The 26,515-nt window shown below is 45.4% G+C and overlaps 1 protein-coding gene across 2 annotated transcripts in view; it reads right to left on the minus strand.

Moving 5' to 3' along the window:
• The window catches only part of B3GLCT (beta 3-glucosyltransferase), a 113,532-nt gene that overhangs the window by 73,049 nt on the left and 13,968 nt on the right, over positions 1–26,515 (minus strand). The window contains exons 2-4 of one of the 2 annotated variants that reach the window (XM_043891758.1): positions 25,388–25,437; positions 19,189–19,228; positions 9,853–9,962 (exon numbers count right to left, since the gene is read on the minus strand). In XM_043891758.1, the coding sequence (XP_043747693.1) occupies positions 9,853–9,962; positions 19,189–19,228; positions 25,388–25,437 (200 nt within the window). Of the gene's footprint in view, positions 1–9,852; positions 9,963–18,943; positions 19,058–19,188; positions 19,229–25,387; positions 25,438–26,515 lie in introns of those variants that run through there. The other variant, XM_043891756.1, reaches the window with a different exon arrangement.

The raw sequence follows: 26,515 nt of genomic DNA on the forward strand, positions 1-26,515 counted from the left end.
TGATAATGAGTGATGTTGAACATCTTTTCATGTGTTTGTTAGCCATCTGTATGTTTTCTTTGGAGAAATGTCTGTTTATATCTTTGACCCATTTTTTGATTAGGTCATTTATTTTTCTGGAATTGAGCTGCAGGAGTTGCCTGTATATTTTTGAGATTAATCCTTCGTTTGCTACTATTTTCTCCCATTCTGAAGGCTGTCTTTTCACCTCGCTTATAGTTTCCTTTGCTGTGCAAAAGATTTTAAGTTTCATTAGGTCCCATTTGTTTATTTTTGCTTTTATTTCCAATATTCTGGGAGGTGGGTCGTAGAGGATCCTGCTGTGATTTATGTCGGAGAGTGTTTTGCCTATGTTCTCCTCTAGGAGTTTTATAGTTTCTGGTCTTACATTTAGATCTTTAATCCATTTTGAGTTTATTTTTGTGTATGGTGTTAGAAAGTGTTCTAGTTTCATTCTTTTCAAGTGGTTGACCAGTTTTCCCAGCACCACTTGTTAAAGAGGTTGTCTTTTTTCCATTGTATATTCTTGCCTCCTTTGTCGAAGATAAAGGTGTCCATAGGTACCTGGATTTATCTCTGGGCTTTCTATTCTGTTCCATCGATCTATATTTCTGTCTTTGTGCCAGTACCACACTGTCTTGATGACTGTGGCTTTGTAGTAGAGTCTGAAGTCAGGCAGGTTGATTCCTCCAGTTCCATTCTTCTTTCTCAAGATTGCCTTGGCTATTCGGGATTTTTGTTAAAAATCTTTTTATGTATTTATTTTTGGCTGTGCTGGGTCTTCAGTACTGTGTGGGCTTTTCTCTAGTTGTGGCGAGCGGGAGTACTCTCCAGGTGGGGTGCAGGGGCTTCTCTCTGGGGTGGTCTGTCTCATTGCCGAGCACAGGCTCTAGGTGTGTGGGCTTCAGTAGCTGCAGCCCAAGGGCTCAGCAGTTGTGGCTCCCGGGCCCTAGAGCACAGGCTCGACAGTTCTGGTGCTCAGGCTTCACTGCTCCACGACATGTGGGATCTTCCCGGATCGAGGATCAAACCCGTGTCTCCTGCACTGGCAGGAAGATTCTATACCACTGAGCCACCAGGGAAGCCCTCCAATTTAATCTTATTTTGAAACTCCTCTGTGAATTGGGATATTGGGATTGAAATATATACACTATTGATACTATGGATAAACTAGATAACTAATGAGGACCTAGTGTAGAGCACGGGGAGCTCTACTCAATGCTCTGGGGTGACCTGAATGTGAAGGAAGTCCAAAAAACAGGGGATATATGAATACATGTAACTGATTCACCTTGCTGTCAGCAGAAACTCACACAGCATTGTAAAGCCACCATACGCCGATAACAGTTAATGAAAATAAATAAAAATTTAAAAAAGAAATTCCTTAGGAGAACAATAATGGTTCCTGTAATTTTAAGCAAGTGTTCATACATTTCTAAAGCTGCAGTAAAAATGATCTGGGATCAACCATGGTTACTGGATCCCAGGACGCAGGAGAGGGGAAAAAAACAAAACCTCTCATTGGACAGTCTCTGCATCACAACACAGACCATAGACACAAACTTCTCCAATCCAGTCTTCACCAGAGACTGAGCTGTCAGCGCCCATTTTTATTTAACAAAACGAACAAACAGAAAAAACAGAATTTTCCCACAAACATCCAGTCCAGAAGGAATTTTTTCAAGTTCAAAAAACCTAAGTCATAACATAATTGACACACAGATGCTACACAGAATAGGTATTTAGGACAAAACACACTCAAGTGCCTGATTAAATCAGAGACTGTCACACACACTCTGCTCATGGGTTTCTGTCAGCCTCACCTCCACTTGACTTTTGTTCATGCACCTCTTTAAATAGTCAGGCTCTGGTGCACTGGGAAGACCCAGAGGAATCGGGTGGAGAGGGAGGTGGGAGGGGGGATCGGGATGGGGAATACGTGTAAATCTATGGCTGATTCATATCAATGTATGACAAAACCCCCTGAAATGTTGTGAAGTAATTAGCCTCCAACTAATAATAAATAAATAAATAAATAAATAAATAGTCAGGCTCTATAACTGCACGCTACCCTTCCATCTGTAATTCAGGGAGAAAACATTTGAGGAAAAACAGTAGCACATCTTCCAAATTTGCAGTCTTCTCTCTAGAGACGTGCACTCAGAACCCTGAACTAGGCAACCACATTCCCCCACCTCACCAGCTTGACTTCCCACCCATTTCCATCTAAAAAGACCACTCTTCCTGCTAAAACATGCTTTACTCATCCCCCCAAACAAACCCTAGGTCTCTAGGCACCCCAAAGCCAACCACACTGATGATTCACGTCTACATCGTCCAGATCCGTACCCTGTTCTAAACCAACATCCCTCCAGCTCACTTCCCACCCCCCTTCCCGATCTGACACAAGTCTTCCCTCTTTATCTCCTCAAGCTTCACCAGGCACTATCGGCACTATATTCACTCATGCTTTTTCCACATCACTCTGCTTCCTAAACAGCTTCGTGACTATTGTCTTTTCCAGGGTCCCACGGACTGTCTAGAGATGTTTGAAAGTACCTAATATTGCTAGAATTGTGCAGTTAATATTTGTCCAATAGATAGGTTAAAAGACTTAACTTGATTTCTAATTTCTACTTATGTGTGTGCTCAGTCATATCCAACTCTTTGCAACCCCGTGGACTGTAGCCCACCAGGCTCCTCTGTCCATGGGATTCTCTAGGCAAGAATACTGGAGTGGGTTGTCTCCATTTCCTTCTCCAGGGGATCTTCCTGACCCATGGATCAAACCTGCATCTCCTGCATTTTCTATTATGAGATGGTTACCATCTATCTTATTCCATGGGCTCACAAAGAGTAGGACATGACTGAGCAACTGAAAAACAACCACCACCATCTGTAAGTAATTCAAGGAAGTGGAGTATCTTTGTCAATTCCTCTCGAAGTGCTCCACAACAATCCAGAATGGTTCTCTGCACACAGGAAGTGCTTGGTAAAGTCTGCTGGCTTCCTCATTAGAAGAAATGTCACACATAGACTTCAAAACCATTATGAACTGCACTATAAGCTTCAAACCTAGAGATGGGAATGACAATCCACAATGACCCAGATTATTTCAGAAAACAAGAATAGCTTCACCACTCCAGTAACAACTCCAAGTCCAGTATTAAGTTTCAGTTTCTGCTTAGGCTCCTGGTTCCTACAGTCACATGAGAAGAATGAAAAACGTCTTGTGTTTTCAGTAAGACTGCATTTTAGCATCTTGAGGCAAAGCAGGCATAGAGGACCACTTGCCAAAGCAAAAGAGAACAGCTAAAAGCAGATGCACGACTGCAAAAACCATTAAATTTTTGCACCTTAATTTTTGGCAGATTTCGTAGTCAAGTGCAACCCAACAGGAGTAATGAATAAATAAACAGCAGCTCTAGACATCTGGTGGTGTGGGAGGAAGAGATATTTTGGGCTATCAGATAAATATTCACACAATAAAATTTACCGGTGATTTCTTCCTCACTAAGCAACTGTTCTGAATGCTCATGGTGGGCAAATCTATGGAAGAAACCAAAACTGCACCCTGAAGACATTGAGTTCAGGTTGCAGGTGACATCCTGTCCCATTAGAGGCGCGGCGCATGCCTGGCAAACTGTGGGGCTGACCCCTCGGAGGAGGAGCTGGCCGCTCCAAGCCACAGGGCTGGAGAGGCCCTCATAACTCTGCCTGGGGTTCGAACATCCTCAGTTTCCTCGGCTGATGACTAGGCCGTCAATTCCTTCTCAAGAACGTGTCAGTTTCAGACATAGAAAATAGACTTACGGACATGGGCAGAGGGCAGGAGAGGGTGAGATGTATGGAAAGAGTAACATGGAAACTTACATTACCATGTGTAAAATAGATAGCAAACGGGAATTTGCTGTATGTCTCAGGAAACTCAAATAGGGGCTCTGTGTCAACCTTAGAGGGGTGGGATGGGGAGGGAAATGGGGGGGAGGTTCAAAAGGGAGGTGATATATGTATACCTATGGCTGATTCATGTTGAGGTTTGATATAAAACAGCAAAATTCTGTAAAGCATTTATCCTTCAATAAAAAATATTTTTTTTAAAAAAAGGAAAAAAAAATCAGTTTTTTAAAACAAATTTCAGTCAAGCTATAACTAGGGAGCCACTGCCTGCCTCTCAAAGTGACCCTGCTGCCCTATATTTTGTGTATCTCAGCACTTAATTCTCTGCACTGAGTCTTCTTTCTCTATTTCCATGGAGTTCTAGGTCAGGGAGCTCATCACTGCTCGAAGAACTGTCTGCAGGCCCAATGTGAGCTTTCAGCCATCTGTGGATCTCCAAAACTCTACCCATGGAATAAATTCAACTCTCAATCATATAAGTAACATGAAGAATTCTACAAAGATAAAAAAATGAGCCAGCATCATGAACAGTTACAAATGCTTACAACCGTTCCAGCCATTTCAACTACCACAAGACTTGTTAACCCAAAGATGAAATTACTTTAAGTAGTAACAGGACACCATGGATCTTGTGAGCAAATTAAACCCAAGTGCTAAAACAACGTTCTGTCATAACTATTTCAATACTCATAGCTGGCTTTCATGCTAGGAAAGAATTTCAGAAAAAGAAAAACAGACCTTGTGATAATTAAAGGGAGCTTTCCTATTGCTTCAGTCTAGACTCCACGTATGACCATGGAAATAGGATGGGGAGAGGGGTTTCTTGATGATGATGCTTAATTAGGTGTCTTTAAATGTAAAACCAATACTGCCACCTAGTGGCCGTCTAAGTCACTGGCTAAACAGGTGATCTAAACTGCAAACAGTGCAAGCAAAGGACAATACCAATTAAGCAGAAGCACACTGAAATTGGACAGATGGCGTATTAAAAAGCAGAGACATCACTTTGCCAGCAAAGGTCCATACAGTCAAAGCTATGTTTTCCAGTAGTCATGAGCAGATGTGAGAGTTGGACCATAAAGAAGGCTGAGTGCCGAAGAATTGATGCCTTCTAATGAAATCTGGTATTGGAGAAGACTCTTGAGAGTCTCTTGGACTGCAAGGAGATCAAACCAGTAAATCCTAAAGGAAGTCAACCCTGACTTTTCATTGGAAGGACTGATGCTGAAGCTTCAATACTTTGGCCACCTGATGTAAAGAGCTGACTCCCTGGAAAAGACCCTGATGCTGGGAAAGATTGATGGCAGGAGGAGAAGGAGGTGATAGGGTGAGATGGCTGGATGGCATCATCGACTCAGTGGACATGAATGTGAGCAAACTCGGGGAGACAGTGAAGGACAGAGGAGCCTGGCTACAGTCCACGGGGTTGCAAAGAGTCAGACACAACTTGGCGACTGAACAACAACTTCAAGGTCATATCCTTAAAAGATCCCTACTTGTCCTCCACACACCAGGGTGCAAAGTAAGGGTGTCAGCCAGCTTCAACCATGCAGGTAAGGACAAGACCCTTCAGCTTACAGCAAGCAAGACAGAAGGAAGGCAGAGCAGAGCTGCCTACTCCTGCCCTCCTCAAGTCGACTGTTTATGGGGAAGTGAATTCCCACCATCCTTAGTCATTGTTACGCTGGCTGTGTGAAAGCAGTCAGTGAACACTCTGATTCTTTTCCATACTATCTCTCAAAGACCCACTTAAGCGTGAGATCACACTTTCCAAGCATCGACTCAGGCTCATTTTATTCTACTTTTCTCCCTAAACTCTGTGGCTTCCTGGGGAGAAGTAAAATAGTTTTTATATTTAATATAAGAGGTGGTGGCTCTAATCAATTTAAAAATTAAGACAAATAATCTTAATAGATAAAATAATTTACTTAAAATAATGCTTTAAAAAAGAAAAGAAAAATAATGCTTAGTTTTCATTTGTTCCATTTATTCTAAATTCAATTCAAATGCTGTATGCTGAATATTCACCATGCAAAAGGTACTAGGAGAGAATTAAGAGCAGAACAAGCCAGTGCATCTGCCTTCAAAGAACCTGTGAGTTCATATGAGTCTGTGTGCTCTGTGTGTGTGTGTGTGTGTGTAGTCAAGACTGCAGTGTGTAGTGTGTGTGCAGTTCATGACAGCACTATTCACAATAGCCAGGACATGGATGCAAACTAAGTGTCCATCAACAGACAAATGGATAGCCAGGACATGGCAGCAACCTAGATGCCCATCAGCAGATGAATGGATAAGGAAGCTGTGGTACATATACACCATGGAATATTACTCAGCTGTTAAAAAGAATTCATTTGAATCAGTTCTAATGAGATGGATGAAACTGGAGCCCATTATACAGAGTGAAGTAAGCCAGAAAGATAAAGACCAATACAGCATACTAACACATATATATGGAATTTAGAAAGATGCTAATGATAACCCTATATGCAAAACAGAAAAAGGGACACAGATGTACAGAACAGACTTTTGGACTCTGTGGGAGAAGGCGAGGGTGGGATGTTTCAAGAGAACAGCATCAAAACATGTATCTAGGGTGAAACAGATCGCCAGCCCAGGTGGGATGCATGAAACAAGTGCTCGGACCTGGTGCACTGGGAAGACCCAAAGGAATAGGGTGGAGAGGGAGGTGGGAGGGGGGATCGGGATGGGGAATACATGTAAATCCATGGCTAATTCATGTCAATGTATGACAAAAACCACTACAATATTGTAAAGTAATTAGCCTCCAACTAATAAAAATAAATGAAAAAAAAAAAAAAATGGAGAAAGAAGATGTGGTACATACACAATGGAATACTACTCAGCCATAAAGAAGAATGAAATGCCATTTGCAGCGACATGGACGGATCTAAAGATGACCATACTAACTGAAGTAAGCCAGAGACAAATACCACGTGCAAACTAAAAACAAAGATGCACACAAACTTATTTACAGAACAGAAACAGACTCACAGACATAGAAGACAAACTTACAATTACCAAATGGGAAGGGAGAAGGATAAATGAGGAGTTTGAGATTAACATATTCCTGCTACTATATATAAAATAGATAAACAACAAAGACCTACTATGGAACACAGGGAACTATATTTAATACCTTCTAATAACCTACAATGGAAAAGAATCTGAAAAAAAATTTATATCTGCGTGTGTGTGTATAAGGTAAGGTGCATATACAAACACACACACATAAAACTGACTCACTTTGCCACATACGTGAAACAGAACATTGTATATTAACTAAACTTCAATTTTAAAAAAGAGTTTAAGAAAAAAGTGACCATACTGTAAGAGAAATAAAAGGCAACTTCTGTTACAATAGAAAAGAAAACACGGAGAGAGTTGGATGATTAATTTCAGGGACTCAGTGTAATGAATATTCACTGAGGACTCAGGTTCTGAACATGGAAAGCTCTGTGCTTGGTTCTGAGGATCAAAAACCAATAAGACAGTCTCTGCTCTCAAAATTTATAAAAGAGAGATGGAACAAAAATAGTACAAAAGTGAAAACTATGCAATAAAAGCAGAACCAAGGAGGAAGCAATTTGTCCCTGTGGGTCAAGACGCTGCGCAGAACGGCACCCCCAGGAGCTTGTCAAGATATAGGGGGTCCTGTGCAAGGTCACAGGCATAGCCAGCTAGGCCCAGGGACGCCCAGGAGTTTGCAGTTACTGGCAAAGAAAATACAAGGGGACGAGGGGTGGGAAATGAAGCTGGCACCAAAGATGGGACGAGAGTTAACAAGCTCTGGTGGGACGTCTTGGCAAAAGGTAAGGAGCACGGGAGGTTCCCACAGTTCTGCCAGATCCACACCCTCAGCTGCTGTCACCCTGCCTCCACTCCTGGGAGACGCACACATTCTCCAACCATATATACAACGGCCACACTCTGTTTAGACAGGAACCTGTAACCATCCTCCCCAGAGTCACCCAGTGGTCCTGCGTGTAAGCCCCAGATCCCTGAAGAAGCAGGCATTCCCAGCCCCTAGCAGCACCTTCTGCCTAAGGGGCAGGAAAGAAGGAACATTTCATAATCCCTATTCAGTTCAGTTGCTCAGTCATGTCCGACTCTTTGCAACCCCATGGACTGCAGCACGCCAGGCTTCCATATCCATCACCAACTCCCAGAGCTTGCTCAAACTCATGTCCACTGAGTTGGTGATGCCATCCAACCGTCTCATCCTCTGTTATCCCCTTCTCCTCCCACCTTCAGTCTTTCCCAGCATCAGGGTCTTTTCCAATGAGTCAGTTCTCTGCTTCAGGTGGCCAAAGTATTGGAGTTTCAGCTTCAGCAACAGTCCTTCCAATGAATATTCAGGACTGATTTCCTTTAAGATGGACTGGTTGGATCTCCTTGCAGTCTAAGGGACTCTCAAGAGTCTTCTCCAACACCACAGTTCAAAAGCATCAATTCTTCTGTGCTCAGTTTTCTTCATAGTCCAACTCTCATGTCCATACGTGACTACTAGAAAAACCATAGCATTGATGATAATAATAATCCCTATTGCTTCCCTCCAAAAGGTACCCACATACCTTTTCCCCACTGTAAACAAAGTTCTGGGAATACTTCCCTGTCCCTGGTTCACTGGAAGTCACTCTGGCCCAAGTTGGGTTTCCAGACAAATAATAACAAAAGTCACTCAGTCGTGTCCGACTCTTTGCGACCCCAAGGACTACAGTCCATGGGATTCTCCAGGCAAGAGTACTGGAGTGGGTAGCCTTTCCCTTCTCCAGGGGATCTTCCCAACCCAGGGATCAAACCTAGGTCTCCCACAGTGCGGGCGGATTCTTTACCAGCTGAGCCACAGGGGAAGCCCAGACAAAGGAGAACTTTAATCAAGCTACTATCTCTAATTACTGCCCCACCTCGACCAAAAAACCCACTTGTCTACAGCCTGCAGTCCTTTCCTGTCCCTTGAGATGTTCTGATGCTCCAAGGAGAGGAACCAGGATCTGTCCTTGTGGGGACATGGGGAGGTTGGATGACTTTCTGACATACAGCATTTAAAGGACAAACACAATAAACCTCACTGTCAGCAGTGCCCTGACGTTGAACACCATTAAGGTTGTTCACTTTTCCATTGTTATTTCCAACCCTTTACTTCCACGCTCCCACCGACAGAAAGCAAGCCATCTGCCAAACACACAGGTCTCTGGTCGAAGAACTCTTGATGGCTTTTACCTCCAGACAAGCACTTCTGTTTTGAAGGCCAAGGCGACAATCATGCAGTGTAGTGGGCTGGGAGGACCGTCTCTGCTTGGCTAAGGAGGAATGCTTCTATATGGCTGCATACGTGGGTAGATCTTCCTTTGCCACAAACCTCCCACAATATGCAGAACAGATTTCAATTCAGTTCACGCTTATTTTAAACTTTATTAAAGTATACCTGGATGTGTCAATCTTTCTCTCCATAATCCTCCTCGGATATTACATTATAAATCAAATCAGAAGTTCAGTTAATAATAACCAATCAAAAAACAGATTAAGAAACTCATAGAAGAAGCACTGCACAAAGGTTAATGAAAGTGTTATTTCAACATAAAAATTGCCTTAGAACCTGTTACCAAAATTTCGAACATTAATTATCTTTGCTTAAGCTCCGCCTTTAAAAGTTATTTCTTCCACTTTTTTCTGTCATATTTTATGATGAAACCATGCTAGTCCTATACATTTTTACATGTCTGTTAAAATATGTATATAATAATTTAGAACATGATACTTAGAGCATTAGAAATTAACTACAGCATTTTAAACAATAAACAGTCCATATTAAGCCAGCAAAACAAATCAGAAGATGTGTTCTATCTAAATAGAACTGACTATGGACCAAGAGCTTTGGAAAACATAAACACTTCAAGAAATAATCAGACATCCCAAGTCATCTTTACGTACCTGTGTAAGATCTGCAGACTGCTTTAAGATGCTTTGTTTTAACTGTTCTGCTTTCTTCACATGAAAAGAATTACTTTGACTCTGGATGACAAATACAATTTCTTTTAAATCTAGAACAACAAAAAAATTTGTTCAGGTTTTTTTAATTTTCTTTTAGAACAACAACTGAAGTAAACTTGAAAACAAATCAAAACGAAAAGAAAAGGAAAAAAAAGTCACAAGGCATGGCTTCAGGCAATAAACTCTTAGGGGAAAAAAAATCAATTTATATGTAATTCTAGTGACAAAATCTCTCTTTTTAAACTGATCTCTACAACTTCCTTCCTAGAAGTTAGCAAGTAAATACGCTGGCTGTACTAGACCCAGTCTGGTAACAAACTGTGAATTTGTTCCGGCATCTGTCACAAAGTATGCAAATGTAAATGTGAGAAAGTATGAAAATGTCTAGAACACTCACCTCCCCAGTCACTGAAAACCCACTGTGTTTGCAAGAAACCTTTTAACAATTACACAGAATCCTACAGTGTACCTCCCTCTTAGGGGTTGCACTGAGACCCCCAAGCTTCATGGGATGAAGTGTCCTCAGCCCCAGGACCTCAGAACGTGACCTTATTGGGAACTGGGTCTTTACACAGGCAATCAAGTTAATGTGGGGTCATTAGTATACGTCCTCACCCAACATCCTTGGTACCTTTATAAAAAGAGGACTGTAACCTACCAGGATCCTTGATCCGGGGGATTCTCCAGTCAAAAAGACTGGAGTGGGTTGCCATTTCCTCCTCCGGGGGACCTTCCCAAGCCAGGGGGTTGAACCCAGGTCTCCTGCATCGAGGGCAGATTCTTTACCAGCTAAGCCACCAGGGAAGCCCCTAACGCAATACTCTTGGTGTCTTTATGAAAAGAGGCAATCTGGGCAAGAGACACAGAGGGAGGCTGCTGTGAAGACCCAGGGAGAAAACGGTCACCTCCAAGCTGAGCAGGGCGGCCTCAGAGGAAACCACCCCCGCCTCCAGAACCCGGAGATGCATCTCCGTGGAAGCCACAGTCTGCGCCACTTTGTCTCAGCAGCCCCGCGCAAACTGACACTCGACCGCAAGCATGTTCTGGATGGCGCTTCAAGGGGACACTCAGAAGGGACCTCAGGGGGCACCTGGCCAGGGTGAAGTTCGTCTCCAGGAAAACAGCCACGACTGCAGGGCAACAGGGCTGCAGTGGGAATGAGCGGTCCGCCAAGCCTGGGTTCAGGGCTGTCGGGGTCTTGACTGGGGCTGGGAGGGAGGCAGCCCTGGTCTGTCACCCACGCCGGACCAAAGGAGGGTCTCGCCGGCAAAAGGGGAGGCACAGACCCCACATCGGGAAAGCATGTCAGGCCTGCCCAGGTTCCGAGCTCGTGATGAAGGAAAGAAACTGCAGGTGTGTTAGGACCCTGCCCCCAGACAGGGGTGTTGGCCAAAGACAAACATCAGATGAAGTTGCAGCCTCCGGCAAGGTTGACTATAAACCAGCATGGGGACCCTCCCCACACTGTGAGCTCTTCCCTTTAGCACCTCGACTCCCAGGTGGCGCTAGTGGTAAAGAACCTGCCTGCCAATGCAGGAGATGAAAGAGACACAGGTTTGATCCCTGGGTCGGGAAGATCCCCTGGAGGAGGGTATGGCAACCCACTCCAGTATTCTTGCCTGGAGAATCCCATGGACAGAGGAGCCTGGCGGGCTACAGTCCATGGGGCTGCAAAGAGTCAGACACGAATGAGTGACTAACTCTTTTTTTTCAAGGACACTAACTTGGTTTCTATTTATTCCACTGTGTTTTACCATTCTTGTGTTGAGCTCTACAGTTCTATTCATTTATTCACTCACTCAAATATTCATACAACAAACAGCCCTACAGTGAGCCATCCAGATCCTAAAAATGATCCAACATGCTTTTTGAACAACCTGCTGAATGTAACCTAATTCTTTCTATGTAGAAGTTTATACAAATTCGAACCTTGCACATACTATCTCTATTTTAAGTCAGCATCCTGGCTCTACAAGTCAGACACACAGATCATGCTCAAATAAGTGTCTTCAACTGAAATGTAACTTCCGATCCACTACATCTGAAACATTAACATAACTCACTTATCAGAATGAAACAAGGTTTATTTCTGTTCAAGAATGGAGTCAATAAACCTCGGAGAATAATTTTTGCAAAATGTAATAAAGTTGAAGACGCACATTTGCAATGACCCAGAAACTCCACTGGTATAAGTCATCCTTGAGAAGCCCTCATATGTGTTAACAAGAGTGCTCACAGAAGCACCACTGTGTGAAAAGAAAAAAGCTGGAAGCAAACCAGACACTCTAGTGAGTGATACAAGATACACAAACCGGAATACTACACAGTGGTATTCACACAGCAAGAAAGATTAACTGGCTCTATATGGATCAACCCAGATGGAAGCTGGAGATGAACCTTCCAGACAGAACACTGAAAAAAGCAAGGTGGTACGTAATGACCATACGGTATAAATCAATGGTTTTCAAAACGATAAGCATAAATCTATATAAAATGGACATATGCTCTATATATATGCATGTAAACACATATCTAACTGATGTAAAAGTAGAAAAGACGATAGGGCAGCTTCCCTGGTGGCTCAGTGGTAAAGAACCGCCTGCCAAGGCAGGAGACATGGGTTCGATCCCTGATCCAGGAAGATCCCACATGCCACAGAGCAACGAAACCTGTGTGCCACAATTACTGAGCCTGTGCTCTAGGGCCCAGGAGCCACAACTACTGAAACCCGTGTGCCCTAGAGCCCAAGCTCCAAGACAAGAGAAGCCACTGCAACGAGAAGCTTGCACACCACTAGGGAACAGCCCCCGCTCACTGCAACTAGAGAAAAGCCCACACAGCAACAAAGACCCAGCACAGCCAAAAATAAAATAAATAAAAAATTTTTGGAAAAACAAAAAAGACTACAGGAGAGTGATGAACACCAAAATCAAGATACTGGTTTAAAGGCTGCAGCCATGTTAGCGATGTTTTGTCTCTTAATCTGGGAGGTGGAGACATGGATGTGACTCTTTGTAGCTCCTGGTATGTTCAAAATAATTCACAATAAATTTTTTAAAAGAGCAGCTCCATCTGTCAAGAGGTTAACCCTGCAGGAATCACCTCCCACCACCTCTTCTACCAGATCAGCAAAGTTCCCACCGTTGGCACACATAGCAGTTCTTCCGAGTGGGGAAAAGGCTTGGTGAGATGAGAGGAAGCAAATTCTCCCCCTTCCCATCTACGGGGTCCTGTGCCGTGACTTGTATTCACTCCCTCTCCTTCTGTCACGCGCTTGGATCTCACATGCTGTGCGCACTCAGCGAACACAGCCTCTCCTAGCACAAGAGTCCAGGGTATAAAAGGAGCAAGCGTGGCTCCAACACAGGAGTCCAGCTCAGAAGACAACACAGAGCATTGGCTGAGCCAGGCGGGAACGCTGGGGGCCTGGAGGTGGGGAGCCAGGGCAGGCAGAGCTTCTGGGAAGGATGCTCCCTGCATCCTTTAAAACACAGCAGTGGGGCTTCCCTGGTGGTCCCAGTGATTAAGACTCCACGTTTCCACTGCAGGGGGCAATGGTTCCAGCCCTACTCGGGGAACTAGGATCCCACAGGCCATGGGATGCAGCAAAAATGAATATATATATATATATAAAAATTAAAAAATAAAACTGAAATGTAGCCATTTCCTGCAGACGCAGGCACAGAAGAGAGCCGGTGAGTGGCACAGAAAGAAGTGGGTTATCACAGGGCCCTCAGCCCACCTCATCTCTGCAGCAGCCCTGAATGGGTGACTGGGAGTTTATCAGGCATTGCTGAGAAAAGGATGACGAGAACAGCCAGTGAGGAAGTTAGAGAGGAAGGCAGCGTCAGCCAGGTCAGGTCAGGAAGAACCTATGTGCCACACAAAGAGGCTGGGTCTATAAATTCAGTTCAGTCGCTCAGTCGTGTCTGACTCTTCGCAACCCCACGGACTACAGCACGCCAGGCTTCCCTCTCCATCACCAACTCCCGGAGTTTATTCAAACTCATGTCCATTGAGTCGATGATGTCATCCAACCATCTCACCCTCTGTTGGGTCTATAGATTAACAGCTTTCAAACTGGGAAAGGGCCCCGGAGCCCCCTGGGACCCCCAAGAGCAGGGCCTCCCCAGAGGACGTGACGAGGGTACCGATTCCTGGGGACCCCAGGGGGCCTTTCCAACTGAGGGTGCGGCAGAGGTTTGCGACAGCAAGTGCAGCATAGGGCACCAGGGAAGATGCCAGTTAGAAGCGGCTGCACAGTGAGGCAAGGGACAGATGCACAGTGGGGTTACCTGTATGAGGGAAGAGAGGAAGGGGTACCCCAGTGTGCCCGGCCCTATAACCCCGATACAGTGAATGACAGAGGACCGCATTCAGCCCCACCCCCATTCCAGACAAGAACCAGGGGGGTCCAGTCTGGTTCTGTGTTTGTGCCCTCCCAGAGTGGAGTCTCTGTTTTTCTCTCAGTCCTGTGGAGGACCTAGAATCAAATTCTGCAGGCCTTCAAAGTCAGGCTCCCTGGGGATCCCCAGGCTGGGGAGCCTGATGTGGAGCCTAGAACCTTCACACGAGTGTGAGAACTTCTTTGGCATTAATGTTCTCCAGTTTGTGGTCGCCCACCCAGTGGGTATGGGATTTGATTTTATCATTCTTGCACCCTTCTACCATCTTGTTGTGGTTTCTCCTTTGTCCTTGGACATGGGGTGTCTTTTTTGGGTGGGTTCCAGCGTCCTCCTGCTGGTGGTTGTTCAGCAGCTAGCTGTGATTTTGGTTCTCTTGCAGGAGGAAGGAAGCGCACACCCTTCTACTCCACCATCTTGAACCTAGTCCAGTTCAGTTCTTAAATTCCTACTGTTCTTTTTCTTCCCAAATGGGGTATTTTATTTTTAAACAATATTTATTTTTATTTATCTGGTCTTAGTTGCAGCACTCAGGATCTTTAGTTGTGGCATGTAAACTCTTTCATCAAGAGGCTCTTTAGTTCCTCTTCACTTTATGCCATAAGCGTGGTGTCATCTGCATATCTGAGGTTATTGATATTTCTCCCAGCAATCTTGATTCCAGCTTGTGCTTCACCCAGCCCTGCATTTCTCATGATGTACTCTGCATAGAAGTTAAATAAGCAGGGTGACAATATACAGCCTTGACGTACTCCTTTTCCTATTTGGAACCAGTCTGTTGTTCCATGTCCAGTTCTAACTGTTGTTTCCTGACCTGCATACAGGTTTCTCAAGAGGCAGGCCAGGTGGTCTGGTATTCCCATCTCTTTGAGAACTTTCCACAGTTTGTTGTGATCCACACAGTCAAAGGCTTTGGCATAGTCAATAAAGCAGAAATAGATGTTTTTCTGGAATTCTCTTGCTTTTGTGATGATCCAGTGGATGTTGGCAATTTGATCTCTGGTTCCTCTGCCTTTTCTAAAACCAGCTTGAACATCTGGAAGTTCATGGTTCATGTACTGTTGAAGCCTGGCTTGAAGAATTTTAAGCATCACTTTACTAGCGTGTGAGATGAGTACAATTGTGCGGTAGTTTGAGCATTCTTTGGGATTGCCTTTCTTAGGGATTGGTATGAAAACTGACCTTTTCCAGTCCTGTAGCCACTGCTGAGTTTTCCAAATTTGCTGGCAACAGTGGAAACAGTGGTTGACTTTATTTTTGGGGGCTCCAAAATGACTGCAGTTGGTGATTGCAGCCATGAAATTAAAAGACACTTACTCCTTGGCAGGAAAGTTATGACCAACCTAGACAGCATGTTAAAAAGTAGAGACATGACTTTATCAACACAGGTCCATCTAGTCAAGGCTATGGTTTTTCCAGTGGTCATGTATGGATGTGAGAGTTGGACTATAAAGAAAGCTGAGCGCTGAAGAATTGATGCTTTTGAACTGTGGTATTGGAGAAGACTCTTCAGAGTCCCTTGGACTGCAAGGAGATCTAACCAGTCCATCCTAAAGGAGATCAGTCCTGGGTGTTCATTGGAAGGACTGATGCTGAAACTGAAACTCCAATACTCTGGCCACCTGATGAGAAGAGCTGACTCATTTGAAAAGACCTTGATGCTGGGAAAGATTGAGGGCAGGAGGAGAAGGGGACGACAGAGGATGAGATGGTTGGATGGCATCACCGACATAATGGACATGGGTTTGGGTGGACTCCGAGAGTTGGTGATGGACAGGGAGGCCTGGCGTGCTGCGGTTTATGGGGTTGCAAAGAGTCAGACACAACTGAGCGACTGAACTGTAACTGTGAACTCTTAGTTGCGGCATGTGGGATCTGGTTCCCTGACCAACAATTGAACATGTGTGCATGCTAACTCACTTCAGCCGTGTCCGACTCTGCGACCCCATGGACTATAGCCCAACAAGCTCCTCCTCTGTCCATGGAATTCTCCAGGCAAGAATACTGTAGTGGGCTGCCATGCCCTCCTCCAGGGGATCTTCCCAACCCAGGGATGGAGCCCAAGTCTCTTACGTCTCCTACACTGGCAGGCGGGTTGTTTACCACAAGCACCATCCCGGAAGCCCAGCTGAAGTTCGGGCCCCCGCATTGGGAGAGCAGAGTCCTAGCCACTGGACCACCAGGGAAGTCCATCCTGCTATTCTTTGTATCAGCACCAAGAAAGATTTCCTGATATACATCCTAAGGTCTGTGAACCGCGTTCTTCGCATGTTGACCAGTCCAGACCCCAGGGCTCACCTCGGAAGCCGTCTTCTCTATTCACGTGGCTCAACCCCCCAACTCTTAAGCTCCCATAGCCTGATCACTGGAGTCAAATAAGACGATTCCATCCCTTTGCTGATACTTCCTGAAACACACTGTGATCTGCCTTTTGCAAACACTGTCACAACTCAAGACAGACTGTCATTGTCTCTCCTCCAGGAACGAGCAATAAATGGTAGGCACACCGAGTGCCTGACAATAATGATGAGTGTGACGGGTGAGAAGGGGTGATGAAGACATCAGTCACGGGTGCAGAGAGGGCCCAGGCGGTGCTGAAGTGGACAGAGGCTGCAGAGAGCTTCCAGGAAACAGAACCGGAGAGGGCTACACAGGAGGATTAACTCTTCTGTGCAGGTAAAGCAACCCAAGGTTCTTGGAGTCTCGTTTCTGAGTGTACACCATACCAAACATCACACTACGGGCTAATCTGTCTCGGTCAGAAAGTATCCAGAAACATGGACTGCTTCACACTGGCATTTTTCTGATGAGAAATCAACGTGATGTTCTTCAGACAAAAGCTACATGACCAGCAGCCTGTGATGTGAGGCAGATGGATACACACACGTGCATGCCTACACACACACACACACACGGGGAGCCATACAGTGATGCTGGGTGGAACAATGGTCACCGGTGAATGTACTGATTAGACACTGAGTCAAAAGAGATGAAAAGACTGCCCCACCCTTGGAGTCGGTCACCAGGCCCTGTGGCCCACGAGACCATGACCTGGGTGTGGATTCTGCTGGGTCAGCTGCTGTAGTCAACCCCAACCCCACTCCGTCCCACCAACTCACATTAAGGGTGTGGCAGATAAGCCCTCTGCGTCTTTCTTCAGATGAACAGATGCCAAGTCAAGTATTACCACCTCTGCCATGTACAACTGTGAGGATGCGGATTCACCTGCTCGGGGAGCTTCCCAGGGACGCTGAAACCCATGTTCCAGGCCAGCGCCGCTGTTCCTTTAAGAACCACCTACGGGCTCCCCTGGTGGTCCAGTGGTTAAGAATCCACCTGCCAATGCAGAGGACGCGGGCTCCATCCCTGACGCAGGAAGATCCCACGTGCCGTGGTGCAGCTAAGCCCACAGGCCACAACTACTGAGCCTGCGCGCTGGGGCCCGGGAGCCTCGGCTGCTCAGCCCACGCGCTGCGCCTGCTGAAGCCCGCACACCCTGAGCCCGTGGCCCACACAAGAGAGCAGCCCCCGCAGCCGCAACCAGAGAAAGCCCAGGCGCGGCAACGGAGACCCAGTGCGGCCTAAACTAAATAAATAAATCTGAAAGAAAAACATCTGCTACAAGGAGGCCCACCAGTTTCCACACCAAAAAAAAAAAAAAAAAATGGAGGGGATATATGTATACCTATGGCTGATTCATGTTGAGGTTTGACAGAAAACAAAAGTCTGTAAAGCAAGTATCCTTCAATAAAAAGTAAATTAATTAAAAACAACAACAACCACAGACAAATGCGCAAACCCACCAGGGTTGGCTGCAGAGGTCAAATCTCTATTTTAAATCTCCTGAGGGGTGGCTGGCCACGCAGGATGTTGTCATGTAGGGAAGACAGGCAGTGAATCGCTGGGGCTTCTTACACATGGCTACTCTCAAGACCCCAAGCCTCCAGCCTGCACCCCCGTGGTCCCTGTATACCTGGGCCCCAGCACAGCCCATCCTACCCCCGCCACCCAGCGGGGCTTCTGCCACCTTCCAGACTCCTCAGAATCCAGCCCCAGGCAAGGAGGACCTTTAGGAATGAAAGTGTCCCATCCCCCTCGTCCAAGGTTCACCTCCCGCGTCTCCACGGCCCATCCCGGGATGACCCACACAACGACCAAGTACACACTCTTCGGGAACAGACCCAACATACAGAGGTCAGCCTCGCCCTCCCGTCAACGTCCTAGAGCCTGTTTCCCAAAACGGAATCCAGAAAAAAAAAAAAAGCACAACAAACTCATGGTCACAACCCTGACAGTGCTCACGATACATGGGGGAGAAAGATGGGTTTATAAGGCAGTGGGTGCAGACTGGGAGCTGATGGGCTGAGAGACACGTGCAGTGTCTGTAGAGAAGCCAGGAGCCACCTCTGCCTGAGGGTTTAACATTAGACGTGGTCACCAAGCTGACCCGCGGGGGACGGGCCGCCTGCAGGTCAGCAGTGGTGCCCCGGCTCCAGGCAGAGGGGCCGTGACAAAGGCCACAGCTGACCCTTCCTCCCGCCAAGTGTGCGTGCGCCCCTGAGAACACTCTGTCTCCATCACCGCTGTACCCGCCACAGCGGCCCCCCAGCACGGAAGTCTGTCTTTACCAGCAGCTCAGTACATTGTGGCTGAGGGAAATAAATCCAGCTTATGAATTATTACTTCCAATATGTCCATCTCAAATGTGTTCTCCTCGGGTCTTCATGACGGTAAACACTGGGCTGAGCAAAAGATGAAGTATTTATCACATAAATAAAATCAGAAAGAAAAATTCACTTCACTGATATATAATTTACAAGAAATACCCCCTGGATATCAACTCTTAAGTGAAAAAAAAGAAATCATTACTCACCTATGTCATTTTTCTTTGATATATCACTTTTCTCCAAATTCTGTATTTTAAATAAAAGAGAAAAAGATCAATCTCATCATATAAAAAAAAACAGCAATATATGAAATAAACATATATGGTACATATTAACATCTGGGGGAAAGACATGGAAAATAAGAGCTTATAAGTGCTTCCCTAAAGAAACAGACAAAAATGAAGGCGGGAAAAGCAGCAATAATATACTTCTGCATCAGAACAGAAGACTCCTATGGGGCTCTTCCTCTCCTACGTGACCTTGGGCAAGTCACCGAATTGAGCTGAGGCTCTTTCTTCTCGTGTAAAATGGTTCACAATGTTCCTGGGAGACACTGTTTTAAAATCGATACATGGTAAGCATTACAAACACATCAGGATTGTACCCATTCTGACTGTGCATTCCTTGGGAAGACGGGCTCTGCCAAACACCGTATTTATCATTTGGGGGGCTCAGACATGCTGCCATCAGCAATGTCACCACCATATTCTCTCCTACCTGAGAAGCAGCCCTGGGGGGGAGGGGGTCAGCCTGGGGCTCACAAGGTTTCCTGAGCGCGGAAGGGACCTCTCAGAGCCGCAGAGCTTCAAACACAGAAACGTGGACGTGGGCGCGTGAGCACGGATGTACCTGATCCTGATCAAACCAGCTCCTCAAAGACTCCTCCAACAAAGCACAGAGTGTCAGCAGCTAAATCTGCCATCTTCATTGTCTCCTCTGGCAGAAGGAATTCTCCCTCTAATTGCCCCTTTCCATTTTCAACCGCCACACGCTATAATTATGACAATTGGACGGTGGCAAATATCCTTCCATTTCCCTCACGACTGCAACAAGAAATGCAGTCGTGAGCCATTATCAACAAAACATCGGCAGCTTACAAGCCAAGATACTGCCACCGAGACATGTCCTCTCAGGATGCAGGTGGGACTGTAACAGCAGACAGGGGAAAGGACACAGGGGAGCGGCCACCTTCAGCAGCATTTTATGAAATTTGCTTTGTCTCAGGAGTAGAAACAGCACCGAGTGGAGAAGAACCTCAGAATTATGTACTGATCTGCTTGCTACACCTCCGGGTCAAGTGTCACTTGACCTAATGATGATAAAACACATAGTTTTCAGAAGAGCCGCTAAGAAGACTGGAAGGCTCAAGCCCACTTCCCTAAATGTGCCCAACCAGAGCTGGGCTAGCATCCTAGGTCGGCACGTGTGGACTCACTGCCTCTCTGGCCAGGAATGTGGCCTGAGCCTGGGGATGGAGCCCTTGGCTTCCCGTTGGCCAGGGTGGCTCCTCCTTGCCAGGCCATGCCTTTGGCTGCTAGACACGGATTATAGAAAACTGAAAATTTCAGATCCTAAAGTAGCACTGCAATGGATAAAGAAACTGTGGCCTCTTGTACAATGGAATATTAATCAGCCTTAAAAAAGAAGGGAATTCTGGGACTTCCTTGGTGGTCCAGTGGTTAAGAATCCACCTGCCAATGCAGGGGGCATGGGTTTGACCCCTGGGTGGAGAACTAACATCTCACATGCCACACGGCAACTAAACTTGTGTACCACAACAAAGATCCCACAGATCCCAAGTGCCGCAGATCCCAAGACCCAAAACAGCCAAATAAATAAATAAGTAGAATTTTTTTAAAAAAGGAAGGGAATTCTGACACATGCTACAATATGGATGAACCTTGAGGACATGATGCTAAGTGAAATAAGCCAGTCATAAAAAGACAGGGACTGTATGACACCACTATGTGAGGTACCTAGAGCTATCAAATTCAGAGATGGAAAGCAGGGTGGTGGAGGGCCAGGGGCCAGGAGGGGATGCAGAGCTGTGGTTCAATGGGGGCCAAGTTTCAGTTCTACAGGATGAAGGGAGTTCTGGAGACTGCTTGCACAACAGTATGAACATACTTAGCACTACTAAACTGTGCACTTCAAAATGGCTAAAATGGTAAATTTTATGTGTCTTTTACCACAATTTTCTAAAAATAGCATGGGAGACGATCCAACCCAACACTCCCCTTCTGCAGATAAAACAAAAGAGGCTCGGAAAAGGGTTAGACAGGATTTGCACATCTAACAGCCATTCTAGCCACAGGCCAGGACTGAAATCCAGGTCTCTGGCTTCTTTCCAGCCTTTATTCCTTACACCTTCCAGTAATGCATGCCCAACCCTCCCCCAGAGGCACTGCTCAGCAAACACGCATCATGAGATGGAAACATACTTTGAGAGTAAACTAAAAGATATGCAGAGCACATCATGCGAAATGCTGGGCTGAATGAAACACAAGTTGGAATCAAGATCACCAGAAGAAATACCAATAACCTCAGATATGCATATGATACCACCCTGATAACAGAAAGCGAACAGGAACTAAAGAACCTCTCGATGAAGGTGAAAGAGGAGACTGAAAAAATTGGGTTAAAACTCAACATTCAGAAAACTAAGATCATGGCATCCAGTTCCATCACTTCATGGCAAACAGATGGGGAAACAATGGAAACAGTGACAGACTTTATTTTCTTGGGTTTCAAAATCACTGCAGATGGTGACTGCAGCCATGAAATTAGAGGCCTGCTCCTTGGAAGAAAAGCTATGACCAACCTAGACAGCATATTAAAAAGCAGAGACATTACTTTGTCAACAAAGGTTCATATAGTTAAAACTATGGTTTTTCCAGTAGTCATGTATGGATGTGACAGTTGGACCATAAAGAAGGCTAAGCACAGAAGACTTGATGCTTCTGAACTGTGGTGTTGGAGAAGACTCTTGAGAGTCCCTTGGACTGCAAGAAGATCCAACTAGTGAATCCTAAAGGAAATCAGTCCTGAATATTCATTGGAAGGACTGTTGCTGAAGCCGAAGCTCCAATACTTTGGCCACCTGATGCATAGAGCTGACTCACTGGAAAAGACCCTGATGCTGGGAAAGATTGAAGGCAGGGGGAGAAGAGGATGACAGAGAACGAGATGGTTGGATAGCATCACCTACTCAATGGACATGAATTTGAGCAAGCTCCGGGAGTTGGTGATGGACAAGGAAACCTGGCGTGCTACAGTCCATGGGGTCTCAAAGAGTCGGACATGACTGAGTGACTCAACAGCAACAGCAAAAGTATTAATAATACCTACAACAAAAGTATCCTGAATTCAGTGATTCCAGCCAAGCTGGAACAGGAACTAGACTTTCTGCCAGATGCCTTGGCAAAACCAAAGAAAATCAACTGAAATTCCACAGTTTTCTGTTATTAAGCACTGCAGCTCTGACTACTGGATACAATAGGTAGGAAATGACTGACCATTTCAAATGGCTCAATTTGTAAACTGTAAAAATAAAACATCCAAGGATTGCCTGACTTAGGTGAACTGAAATGGAACCAAAATGGTCTTCATTAATTTCCCCTTTGAGAAAGAAAATCAGAGTAAATGGACTAATTGACAGAACATTTAAAATTCTGTCTCCAGCTTCCCTTGTGAAAAGGCTTAGTGGTTTGTTTTATTATCTCTTCTGCTGTGTGTTTCTGACACCATCAGTATCCATCAAAATGTGCTCACTGTCAAAAGTTCTCTAGGTCAACAGAATTGCTACTTAGACAGGAAAGACATCTGCTACCAGGGCACCCACCCCACAGTCAGCTCCTACCCTAGCCAGAAAAACACAGATCTAAGACAAGCCTCAGTGCAGCTTTTATCTTTAAAGCACAAGAGATTTGAACACTTGCAATCCATATGTGATGCTTAGTTTATAAATCCTTCATTAAAAGAAGATTTAAAAAAAAAAAAAGCCTCACAACAATTTGCTATGAAATCTTTTAAGTAGAGAATTAAACTGGCATCTTCAGCTTGATCACAACAACTAACCACCCAGCCCTGTGTGGAAACTTCTTGAAAGGTGGCATGGGACCTTTCTTGCTGTCATAGCAGGTAAACATGTAAACAGGGACTGGCTCTGCTCTAAATGGCAGACACACAACACAATCTTCAAAACCGCTTTGTGAGGGCAGTCCTGTTACAGATGAGGGAACTAGGCATGGGTGTGTCCCGCCGGGGGTCAGGGTGGGAGAAGGACTGTGAACCACAGCAGTCTGGCTCCAGAGCCTGGCTCCATGCCTGTGTCCCACAGGGTCCAGTGTCACAGGCCAGCACAGGAGGAAGGCAGGTCGAAGTCACCCTCACAGCTTGGCTGAGGCCATACATAGGATGAGGTGCGAAGGGCAGGCTCCACGGAAAGCCGGGGTGGGCCAGAATTCAGCAGAGCCAGGGACCCGGGAGCCAGGAGAGGCACCTGGGCCAGAGGGTAGGCCCCAGGCGGGACAGCAGGGCACTGGCCGCCTTGGGATTCCTGTGAGGAGCCACCTGATGCCAGCCAGGGAATCTGACTGGCTTGGGGCAGGCCCCCAGCTCTGAGCGGGACTGGCCTGGTTCTCGGGAGCCAGGGCCCTTGACTGCAGTGAGCAGTGGGGCGAGCAGGACGGAGGGCGGCCTTCTGGGCAGCAGGGACAGCTCCTGGCTGTGCTGAGAGTGATACGCCAATGACAACCCCAGTGAACAGGGTTATTGCCAAGGGCCTTAAGTCCTGTCTCGGGTTCAACTACAGACAGAGTCTGGACGACCTTGGACAAATCAATTCTCCTCTGTCTCCCAGCCTTGGCATGGGCTACAGTAGACATTTCATCACTGCCTCTCCTCAGGGGATTAATGGCTTTTTGGCTCCGTAGCCAAGCACAGATGGGGTTAATGACACTTTTCAAGGACTTTAATACCTTTGCATGAAAAAAATGACACTAAGATATAGGACTTAACCTTATCTCTACTTATATTCATATATGTATTTAAGGCCAAAAATATATGTATTTCCTTTTTTGGAAAGATGAATAAAAACCTATATTTGAAAGTATGTGCTATAATTCCTAAATCTATTATACAAAATTTTAATTCCCTATTAATAACCCTTAAAGTCATAATGAGCTTCATTATGGCCAAACACGTGACAATACACGTGACAACATAATACAAAATTACAGCATGAAAAATTCAAGGAGTCTGAAAGTGTGGATTCTGACTTCACCTTTTAATAGTCACGTGACCTCGATCAACTCACTTCTCTAAGCGTGTATTTTCTCTGCTCTGTATGCGAGTATCTTCTTTGCTTAGCAATAACACGACCACTGGGAAAAGCAAACCGAATCCAACATCTGAAATGCTTTATTAACCATAAAGAATTGTAAAACCATAAAGAATTATTCTCCTCATTTCCCTTGTGTGGGAACCCCATGGTATAGTTAGAACAGATCACACTCTGTTGGTAAAAGAAACATTCTATTTAAAAACACTTTTATACTAATTGTGGGGTAAAAAAGAGAGTCAACTGAGCCTTAATTAATGCGACAAAAACAACTCATATTTTAAAAATATTCTCTTTCTCAAATGCTAAACTGATCTAATGCAACCCCAAATGGCAAAATTTAGATGCAGTTCTTGAATGCAACTAGTGATGGGAGAGGAGCAGCTCTGAGATTTGGAAAAATGCTGTTTCCTCTGCATGGGTCCCCCAAGTCTTCGTTTCAGGTTCTGACCGTACAAGGAGCCTGGTGGTCACCTTTGGGGTCTCTCAGCCAGCCCCCAGGATACCCTCTCACATAATGTCACCTCAAGGGGAGGTGCACTCAGGGACTTGTGACCCCAACACAGCACACGTTTCACAGGCTGGGAAAACTAGGTCCAAGGTGAAGTCCACGGGGTCTCAAAGAGTCAGACACGACTGGGCCACTGAACAGCAACCTAAGACGTGGTAAGACCAGAAAAAGTCTACAGGATCCAAGTTAAGACTTCTAAAATGCCTAGCTCCATATCCGAACACCTTTTTTCTTAAGATAAAATTTAAAACCAAGTGGATCTGCCTTAATAAAGAAATTTTTTTTTTAAGCAAGACTATCTGTGAGTTGCTACTGCGGATTCAAAAATCGATGTTGACCAACATTTCATTAATTCGTTGAAAGACGAAATCATTATAAAAGGATTTTTTTTTTTTTAAGCAAGACTATCTGTGAGTTGCTGCTGTGGATTCAAAAATCGATGTTGACCAACATTTCATTAATTCGTTGAAAGATGAAATCATTATAGCTCCCGTTAAAGAAAAGACAGACAAATCTCAGACCGCAAGAATAGATTTGACTTTAGAATCAGTACCTTAGACTGTTTGGCCTCTTTCTTCACATCTTCAGAAACCAAAGCCAAAGCTGGGGGGAAGGGAGAAATAAGAAACATTTGCACATTAAAATCAGCAATTAAGATCCAGTCTCATATTCAACAGTTTTGCTTAAAATGGAAAAAAAAATTATACTTAAACAGAATAAATTCTGCTCATTTTAAAAGCAGCTGCATTGCTGCAAACTAGTACCGAAGGCCGCCTTTCTCCATACCTAAGAGCATCCACTGGTGTGAAGTCAACAGGTACAGCTTCCCAGTGAAGGAAACAGTGCATCTAAAGAATGAGGATACCATTTGTATCTGTAGCTATAAACCACAGACAGAGGCATACGGAGTGCAACTTCCTAGAAACCTGAATTCTGGTGCTTTCCAAAGCAAAGGGGAATTGCTGAGATTCCACCGGGCAGAAGTGCAAATTCCCACTCTCACATCCCTGCCAGAGCCCAGCGGGCAGCCAGTGGAGCGAAATCTGGGGCAAGCCATCCGCCTCCGCGGATTCAGGTCAGCGCTGTGGTGCAGAGGCTGCTCCAGGCACGTGGGGAGAGTTACCAGAACCCGGCCCAAGCCACGGGGCCAGGGGAGACAGAGGAAGAAGAATCACTCCCCATTTAGAATGACCTTGAGTCAGAGCCCGTAAATAGACAAAGATATCCCCAGAGACACATCTAGGCTCTACATTAAAATAATGATAGTCATCTGACAGAAACACGTGGAAAATAGGAAGTAAAATGATAAACCAGTCAGGAAGGTTAACCAGACAAAAACATAATACCTTTACAGTGCATTTCTCCTGAAAAGCTAAGAGGAAAGCATTTCATAGAGTCTGTTTTCTCCAATTAGCATTCCTAAGAGAAAACAATGCCACGGAGCAAGAAGGTACAAGGGACTGGCCAGGCAATTCCAGGGAAGAACAGTGCAGCACACAGCGCATGGGGGGTGGGCAGGACAGGATTCTAGGTAACGGAGAAGACCCTGCTCGGAAGCAGGAGACAGGACCACCCATCCTGATGCCTGGAATCCTCCCACCCCAGCCCCAGACATCCACTGCCTCAAATCTAAAACATACGCACACTCGGAAGCAAATGACTAACGTGGTTTAATCACTCC

This window comes from Cervus elaphus, chromosome 30 (genome assembly GCF_910594005.1).
Source record: "Cervus elaphus chromosome 30, mCerEla1.1, whole genome shotgun sequence".
NCBI classification, from domain to species: domain Eukaryota; kingdom Metazoa; phylum Chordata; class Mammalia; order Artiodactyla; family Cervidae; genus Cervus; species Cervus elaphus.